Source organism: Nerophis lumbriciformis, linkage group LG11, assembly GCF_033978685.3.
Source record: "Nerophis lumbriciformis linkage group LG11, RoL_Nlum_v2.1, whole genome shotgun sequence".
Taxonomy (NCBI): domain Eukaryota; kingdom Metazoa; phylum Chordata; class Actinopteri; order Syngnathiformes; family Syngnathidae; genus Nerophis; species Nerophis lumbriciformis.
In genome coordinates, this window is record NC_084558.2 from 46,060,828 (window position 1) to 46,070,827 (window position 10,000).

Here is a 10,000-nt window from a genome sequence, read left to right on the forward strand (position 1 = left end):
TTTTAATAAGGGGACGGGGGGGGGGTTATATTAACACAATAATAACATAACAACTACAATTTTTAGACAACATTTTTTTGATAATAATAAGGCGGGCAACTTCATGCAGGTAAAAACAACACACCAAAACAAAATATAAATCCAATATATTGTGACTCGGTTTTACTTTAAACAATAAACTAAACTTCTCCAGAATAATAAAACAATATTATTCGTTTCTAAATCGGTTTTTATTTTATTTTAAAGTTGTTATTTACTGTACAGTCATATTTTCCTCCAAGATGTAGTTAGGTCAAAACACCACACGATGGCAAGCGCGAAACATTGTTTACCTAGCCATGAGGGGAATCTTCCCATTTCAAAATAAAACCTTATAGAGTAGATTTCAGGCTAGATTATTTCAAGGGGGACAATGCAATTTCATAAAACACATGACTACACATGTTTTTTTTAAAAAGCCATAATCAGCCAGAAGGCTAGTTTTCATCTGTAGTCCCCTAAAAAGGCAGTACAATTACAGTTTTAAAAAAACAGAGAGAAAAGGGAAAAAAGCACACAATACATATACAACATGATAACAAATAAAATGCAACATAACATTTATCTTAGCATCAAAAGAGGACGTCATTTTTTTTTTTCTAAAAATGGAACATTCTTCATTTCAACCTTGTATAATTACTACTGGATAACTATCCTACTCCACCGTTGTTCATAGTCACGGCAAGGTGAAACTTCCGGTGATTTTATTTCGAAACTCCACGCCGGATGTGATGCCGGCGTTAGATTAGACCGCGGTGCCGGGTGGCCGCCTCCAGAGTTCCAGACTGCCCGAGAGCGACCGGAGCATCCGCCGCACACTTGCCTCCTCGGCTCGGCAACCTTAACCCACCACTGGAAGGAAACTCCACTACGAGACGCCGCGGGGATGCCGTCGAATAAAAACACCCAAGGTGAAATAAAAGAACACCGTGGTGGCTTAACGCCTTTATTTTGTGTTTTTTTAGTTCTATTTGCTGCTAGCTTGACGCGTGTGTAGCCTTTTTATTCAAGCTAGTCCTCGTCCTTATTAGCCTATTGATCTTTTCTCCTCTATTTTAGGAGGGAAAACGTTCGGGCTGTTAAAGGAGCAACAAAGGCAGAAACTGGAGGAAATAAACAAGGTATGGGTTCTTTTAATGGATGATGGTGGAGGTGCACTTGACAATGGAACAATGCCCAGGAACAGCACCGATAGTGTCTTGTCACTTCAGTCGTTTATTGATATCGATTCCTTTATTATCGGCGGGCAGCTTCCGGAAGTTGGAGCCAGTCTCCACAGTCAATCAATCAATCAAAGTCCAGTCCATAGTGGATCTAGTTAATAGTGTGAGAGTCCAGTCCATAGTGGATCTAACATAATAGTGAGAGTCCAGTCCATAGTGGATCTAACATAATAGTGTGAGAGTCCAGTCCATAGTGGATCTAACATAATAGTGTGAGAGTCCAGTCCATAGTGGATCTAACATAATAGTGTGAGAGTCCAGTCCATAGTGGATCTAGTTAATAGTGTGAGAGTCCAGTCCATAGTGGATCTAGTTAATAGTGTGAGAGTCCAGTCCATAGTGGATCTAGTTAATAGTGTGAGAGTCCAGTCCATAGTGGATCTAACATAATAGTGTGAGAGTCCAGTCCATAGTGTATCTAGTTAATAGTGTGAGAGTCCAGTCCATAGTGGATCTAGTTAATAGTGTGAGAGTCCAGTCCAGAGTGGATCTAGTTAATATTGTGAGAGTCCAGTCCATAGTGGATCTAGTTAATAGTGTGAGAGTCCAGTCCATTGGTGATCTAGTTGATAGTGTGAGAGTCCAGTCCATAGTGGATCTAGTTAATAGTGTGAGAGTCCAGTCCATTGGTGATCTAGTTGATAGTGTGAGAGTCCAGTCCATAGTGGATCTAGTTCATAGTGTGAGAGTCCAGTCCATAGTGGATCTAACATAATAGTGTGAGAGTCCAGTCCATAGTGGATCTAGTTAATAGTGTGAATCCAGTCCATATTGGATCTAACATAATAGTGAGAGTCCAGTCCATAGTGGATCTAACATAATAGTGAGAGTCCAGTCCATAGTGGATCTAACATAATAGTGTGAGAGTCCAGTCCATAGTGGATCTAGTTAATAGTGTGAGAGTCCAGTCCATAGTGGATCTAGTTAATAGTGTGAGAGTCCAGTCCATAGTGGATCTAGTTAATAGTGTGAGAGTCCAGTCCATAGTGGATCTAACATAATAGTGTGAGAGTCCAGTCCATAGTGTATCTAGTTAATAGTGTGAGAGTCCAGTCCATAGTGGATCTAGTTAATAGTGTGAGAGTCCAGTCCAGAGTGGATCTAGTTAATATTGTGAGAGTCCAGTCCATAGTGGATCTAGTTAATAGTGTGAGAGTCCAGTCCATTGGTGATCTAGTTGATAGTGTGAGAGTCCAGTCCATAGTGGATCTAGTTAATAGTGTGAGAGTCCAGTCCATTGGTGATCTAGTTGATAGTGTGAGAGTCCAGTCCATAGTGGATCTAGTTCATAGTGTGAGAGTCCAGTCCATAGTGGATCTAACATAATAGTGTGAGAGTCCAGTCCATAGTGGATCTAGTTAATAGTGTGAATCCAGTCCATATTGGATCTAACATAATAGTGAGAGTCCAGTCCATAGTGGATCTAACATAATAGTGAGAGTCCAGTCCATAGTGGATCTAACATAATAGTGAGAGTCCAGTCCATAGTGGATCTAACATAATAGTGAGGGTCTAGTCCATAGTGGATCTAACATAATAGTGAGAGTCCAGTCCATATTGGATCTAACATAATAGTGAGAGTCCAGTCCGTAGTGGATCTAACATAATAGTGAGAGTCCAGTCCATAATGGATCTAACATAATAGTGAGAGTCCAGTCCGTAGTGGATCTAACATAATAGTGAGAGTCCAGTCCGTAGTGGATCCAACATAATAGTGAGAGTCCAGTCCGTAGTGGATCTAACATAATAGTGAGAGTCCAGTCTGTAGTGGATCTAGTTAATATTGTGAGAGTCCAGTCCATAGTGGATCTAGTTAATAGTGTGAGAGTCCAGTCCATAGTGGATCTAGTTAATAGTGTGAGAGTCCAGTCCATAGTGGATCTAACATAATAGTGAGAGTCCAGTCCATAGTGAATCTAACATAATAGTGAGAGTCCAGTCCATAGTGGATCTAACATAATAGTGAGAGTCCAGTCCATAGTGAATCCAACATAATAGTGACAGTCCAGTCCATAGTGGATCTAACATAATAGTGAGAGTCCAGTCCATAGTGGATCTAACATAATAGTGACAGTTCAGTCCATAGTGGATCTAACATAATAGTGTGAGAGTTCAGTCCATAGTGGATCTAGCATAATATTGTGAGAGTCAGTCCATAGTGGATCTAACATAATAGTGTGAGATTCCAGTCTGTAGTGGATCTAGTTAATATTGTGAGAGTCCAGTCCATAGTGGATCTAGTTAGTAGTGAGAGTCCAGTCCATAGTGGATCTAACATAATAGTGAGAGTCCAGTCCATAGTGGATCTAACATAATAGTGAGAGTCCAGTCCATAGTGGATCTAACATAATAGTGACAGTTCAGTCCATAGTGGATCTAACATAATAGTGTGAGATTCCAGTCCGTAGTGGATCTAGTTAATATTGTGAGAGTCCAGTCCATAGTGGATCTATCATGATAGTGAGAGTCCAGTCCGTAGTGGATCTAACATAATAGTGAGAGTCCAGTCCATAGTGGATCTAGTTAATATTGTGAGAGTCCAGTCCATAGTGGATCTAGTTAATAGTGAGAGTCCAGTCCATAGTGGATCTAGTTAATAGTGAGAGTCCAGTCCATAGTGGATCTAGTTAATAGTGAGAGTCCAGTCCATAGTGGATCTAGTTAATAGTGAGAGTCCAGTCCATAGTGGATCTAGTTAATAGTGAGAGTCCAGTCCATAGTGGATCTAGTTAATAGTGAGAGTCCAGTCCATAGTGGATCTAGTTAATAGTGTGAGAGTCCAGTCCATAGTGGATCTAACATAATAGTGTGAGAGTCCATTCCATAGTGGATTTAACATAATAGTGTGAGAGTCCAGTCCATAGTGGATCTAACATAATAGTGTGAGAGTCCAGTCCATAGTGGATCTAACATAATAGTGAGAGCCCAGTCCATAGTGGATCTAACATAATAGTGAGAGTCCAGTCCATAGTGGATCTAACATAATAGTGAGAATCCAGTCCATATTGGATCTAGTTAATATAGTGAGAGTCCAGCCCGTAGTGGATCTAGTTAATATTGTGAGAGTCCAGTCTATAGTGGATATAGTTAATAGTGTGAGAGTCCAGTCCATAGTGGATATAGTTAATAGTGTGAGAGTCAAGTCCATAGTGGATCTAGTTAATAGTGTGAGAGTCCAGTCCATTGGTGATCTAGTTGATAGTGTGAGAGTCCAGTCCATAGTGTATCTAGTTAATAGTGTGAGAGTCCAGTCCATAGTGGATCTAGTTAATAGTGTGAGAGTCCAGTCCATAGTGGATCTAGTTAATCTAGTTAATATTGTGAGAGTCCAGTCCAGAGTGGATCTTGTTAATATTGTGAGAGTCCAGTCCATAGTGGATCTAGTTAATAGTGTGAGAGTCCAGTCCATTGGTGATCTAGTTGATAGTGTGAGAGTCCAGTCCATAGTGGATCTAGTTAATAGTGTGAGAGTCCAGTCCATTGGTGATCTAGTTGATAGTGTGAGAGTCCAGTCCATAGTGGATCTAGTTCATAGTGTGAGAGTCCAGTCCATAGTGGATCTAACATAATAGTGTGAGAGTCCAGTCCATAGTGGATCTAGTTAATAGTGTGAATCCAGTCCATATTGGATCTAACATAATAGTGAGAGTCCAGTCCATAGTGGATCTAACATAATAGTGAGAGTCCAGTCCATAGTGGATCTAACATAATAGTGAGAGTCCAGTCCATAGTGGATCTAACATAATAGTGAGAGTCCAGTCCATAGTGGATCTAACATAATAGTGAGGGTCTAGTCCATAGTGGATCTAACATAATAGTGAGAGTCCAGTCCATATTGGATCTAACATAATAGTGAGAGTCCAGTCCGTAGTGGATCTAACATAATAGTGAGAGTCCAGTCCATAATGGATCTAACATAATAGTGAGAGTCCAGTCCGTAGTGGATCTAACATGATAGTGAGAGTCCAGTCCGTAGTGGATCCAACATAATAGTGAGAGTCCAGTCCGTAGTGGATCTAACATAATAGTGAGAGTCCAGTCTGTAGTGGATCTAGTTAATATTGTGAGAGTCCAGTCCATAGTGGATCTAGTTAATAGTGTGAGAGTCCAGTCCATAGTGGATCTAGTTAATAGTGTGAGAGTCCAGTCCATAGTGGATCTAACATTATAGTGAGAGTCCAGTCCATAGTGAATCTAACATAATGGTGAGAGTCCAGTCCATAGTGGATCTAACATAATAGTGAGAGTCCAGTCCATAGTGAATCCAACATAATAGTGACAGTCCAGTCCATAGTGGATCTAACATAATAGTGAGAGTCCAGTCCATAGTGGATCTAACATAATAGTGAGAGTCCAGTCCATAGTGGATCTAACATAATAGTGACAGTTCAGTCCATAGTGGATCTAACATAATAGTGTGAGAGTTCAGTCCATAGTGGATCTAGCATAATATTGTGAGAGTCAGTCCATAGTGGATCTAACATAATAGTGTGAGATTCCAGTCTGTAGTGGATCTAGTTAATATTGTGAGAGTCCAGTCCATAGTGGATCTAGTTAATAGTGAGAGTCCAGTCCATAGTGGATCTAACATAATAGTGAGAGTCCAGTCCATAGTGGATCTAACATAATAGTGAGAGTCCAGTCCATAGTGGATCTAACATAATAGTGACAGTTCAGTCCATAGTGGATCTAACATAATAGTGTGAGATTCCAGTCCGTAGTGGATCTAGTTAATATTGTGAGAGTCCAGTCCATAGTGGATCTATCATGATAGTGAGAGTCCAGTCCGTAGTGGATCTAACATAATAGTGAGAGTCCAGTCCATAGTGGATCTAGTTAATATTGTGAGAGTCCAGTCCATAGTGGATCTAGTTAATAGTGAGAGTCCAGTCCATAGTGGATCTAGTTAATAGTGAGAGTCCAGTCCATAGTGGATCTAGTTAATAGTGAGAGTCCAGTCCATAGTGGATCTAGTTAATAGTGAGAGTCCAGTCCATAGTGGATCTAGTTAATAGTGAGAGTCCAGTCCATAGTGGATCTAGTTAATAGTGAGAGTCCAGTCCATAGTGGATCTAGTTAATAGTGTGAGAGTCCAGTCCATAGTGGATCTAACATAATAGTGTGAGAGTCCATTCCATAGTGGATTTAACATAATAGTGTGAGAGTCCAGTCCATAGTGGATCTAACATAATAGTGTGAGAGTCCAGTCCATAGTGGATCTAACATAATAGTGAGAGCCCAGTCCATAGTGGATCTAACATAATAGTGAGAGTCCAGTCCATAGTGGATCTAACATAATAGTGAGAATCCAGTCCATATTGGATCTAGTTAATATAGTGAGAGTCCAGCCCGTAGTGGATCTAGTTAATATTGTGAGAGTCCAGTCTATAGTGGATATAGTTAATGTTGGGAGAGTCCAGTCCGTAGTGGATCTAGTTAATAGTGTGAGAGTCCAGTCCATAGTGGATCTAGTTAATAGTGAGACAGTCCAGTCCATTGTGGATCTAGTTAATAGTGTGAGAGTCCAGTCCATAGTGGATCTAGTTAATAGTGTGAGAGTCCAGTCCATAGTGGATCTAGTTAATAGTGAGACAGTCCAGTCCATAGTGGATCTAGTTAATAGTGTGTGAGAGTCCAGTCCATAGTGGATCTAGTTAATATTGTGAGAGTCCAGTCCATAGTGGATCTAGTTAATAGTGAGAGAGTCCAGTCCATAGTGGATCTAGTTAATAGTGTGTGAGAGTCCAGTCCATAGTGGATCTAGTTAATAGTGAGAGAGTCCAGTCCATAGTGGATCTAGTTAATAGTGTGAGAGTGCAGTCCATAGTGGATCGAGTTAATAGTGTGACCAGTCCATAGTGGATCTAGTTAATAGTGTGAGAGTCCAGTCCATAGTGGATCTAGTTAATATTGTGAGAGTCCAGTCCATAGTGGATCTAGTTAATAATGTGAGAGTCCAGTCCATAGTGGATCTAGTTAATAGTGTGAGAGTCCAGTCCATAGTAAATCTAGTTAATATTGTGAGAGTCCAGTCCATAGTGGATCTAGTTAGTAGTGTGAGAGTCCAGTCCATTGTGGATCTAGTTTATAGTGTGAGAGTCCAGTCCATAGTGGATCTAGTTAATAGTGTGAGAGTCCAGTCCATAGTGGATCTAGTTAATATTGTGAGAGTCCAGTCCATAGTGGATCTAGTTAATATTGTGAGAGTCCAGTCCATAGTGGCTCTAGTTAATATTGTGAGAGTCCAGTCCATAGTGGATCTAGTTAATATTGTGAGAGTCCAGTCCATAGTGGATGGAGTTAATATTGTGAGAGTCCAGTCCATAGTGGATCTACTTAATAGTGTGAGAGTCCAGTCCATGATAGATTTAACATAATAGTGAGAGTCCAGTCCATAGTGGAACTAGTTAATAGTGAGACAGTCCAGTTCATTGTGGATCTAATTAATAGTGTGAGAGTCCAGTCCATAGTGGATCTAGTTAATATTGTGAGAGTCCAGTCCATAGTGGATCTAGTTAATAGTGAGAGAGTCCAGTCCATAGTGGATCTAGTTAATAGTGAGAGAGTCCAGTCCATAGTGGATCTAGTTAATAGTGTGTGAGAGTCCAGTCCATAGTGGATCTAGTTAATAGTGAGAGAGTCCAGTCCATAGTGGATCTAGTTAATAGTGTGAGAGTGCAGTCCATAGTGGATCTAGTTAATAGTGAGAGTCCAGTCCATAGTGGGGCCAGCAGGAGATCGTCTTGAGCGGAGACAGGTCAGCAGCACAGAGACGTCCCCAACTGATGCACAGATGAGTGGTCCACCCTTGGTCCCAACTTTGGACAGCTAGCGCGTCATCTGTGGTCACCTAATCTATGCCCCCACGCTCTCCACGAAGGAGCAGAAAAGAGATGGCAGATCGACTGGTCTAAAAGGGGGTTTATTTAAAGGCTAGAGTATACAAATGAGTTTTAAGATGGGACTTAAATGCTTCTACTGAGGTAGCATCTCTAACTGTTACCGGGAGGGCATTCCATAGTACTGGAGCCCGGATAGACAGTCCTGCTCAACCTGCACAGACGACATGTGAGAACAGGTGATGAGAATCTAAACGAGGTCTTTGTCCGCAAGCTGTCACTTCCCACCACAGCCTTTGCGTCTGCTGTTATTTAGTGGCATGCATTTTGTCATTAGGGACACAGTTGAGCAATCCCAGCTGACTTTGGGGGTGAGGGGTGGGCTACACCCGGGACTCGATCACATGTCAACAAACAGTCCTCCCAAAGATGAATAATGCACAGGCACATATTTGCATTTCAAAATAATAAGGGGAATGATTTAGTTGTCTTTATATATATATATAGATTTATATATATATTTATATACTGTATATATATATATATATATAGATAGATAGATTTATATATATAGATAGATTTATATATATATATATATATATATATATATATATATATATATATATATATATATATATATATATATATATATATATATATATATATATATATATATATTAGGGCTGCAACTAACGATTAATTTGATAATCGATTAATCTGTTTGATTTTACTTCGATTAATCGATTAATAATCGGATAAAAGAGACTAACTACATTTCTATCCTTTCCAGTATTTTATTGAAAAAAAAACAGCATACTGGCGCCATGTTCTTTCAACTTGCCAAATACATGTCCTCTTTTGCGCAGCTGTCAGGGCGGAGTTTCCTAAATGCCTCAAATGTCCGGCATTTTGAGTATTGTTTACACAACGTGCGGTACGCTACTTAATATGTCCGTGTGGAAACTCGTTCGGTACACTTCCGCACCAAAACGAAACCCCCGTACCGAAACGGTTCGATACAAATACACGTACCGTTACACCCCTATTATTTTGATTATTGTTTCTCAGCTGTTTGTAAATGTTGCAGTTTATAAATAGAGGTTTAAAAAAAAACGTAGCCTCTGCGCATGCGCATAGCATAGAGCCAACGAATCGATGACTAAATTAATCGCCAACTATTTTTATTATCGATTTTAATCGATTAGTTGTTGCATTCCTAATATATATATATATATATATATAACGTATGTATATACTATATGTAGTGTATATTTATATGCTATATACTGTATGTATTTATATGTGTTTGTATATATGTATAATTTTTTTTTTTTTTTGTGGATTTATTTATATATATATATATATATATATATATATTTTTTTTTTTTTTTGTTTTTTTTGTTTGTGGACATGCACCTGGGGATAGGTTGATTGGCAACACTAAATTGGCCCTAGTGTGTGAATGTGAGTGTGAATGTTGTCTGTCTATCTGTGTTGGCCCTGCGATGAGGTGGCGACTTGTCCAGGGTGTACCCCGCCTTCCGCCCGATTGTAGCTGAGATAGGCTCCAGCGCCCCCCGCAACCCCGAAGGGAATAAGCGGTAGAAAATGGATGGATGGATGTTTGTTTGTTTTTTTGTTTTTTTTAATTTAGGTACACCTGCAGACTGCAGGTGTACCTAATTCACAACTCCTCCAACACGAACATTATTGTTTTTGCACTTTTTGGCTTCTTATTAAATAACTTTTGTAACCTATTTTTATGGGCTTTCCTCTTTGTGATGTTAAGTTCCTGTTATGCGCGTTATACAGTATATGCCTTGAGCTCTTATTTTGAAGGCGCTAAGAGCGGAAGTGATGACACGTTGGAGTGGAGCGGAGGTTTTTGAAAGAACGTAA

At 39.8% G+C, this 10,000-nt stretch overlaps 1 protein-coding gene across 1 annotated transcript in view; it reads left to right on the plus strand.

The window, feature by feature from the left end:
• The first annotated feature begins 783 nt into the window (after nucleotides 1-783).
• aif1l (allograft inflammatory factor 1-like) overlaps nucleotides 784-10,000 on the plus strand; it is a 55,416-nt gene continuing 46,199 nt past the window's right edge. Inside the window, exons 1-2 of the mRNA XM_061966492.2 lie at nucleotides 784-950; nucleotides 1,099-1,160. Of these exons, the coding sequence (XP_061822476.1) occupies nucleotides 926-950; nucleotides 1,099-1,160 (87 nt within the window). The 5' untranslated portion in view covers nucleotides 784-925. The remainder of the gene's footprint in view (nucleotides 951-1,098; nucleotides 1,161-10,000) is intronic.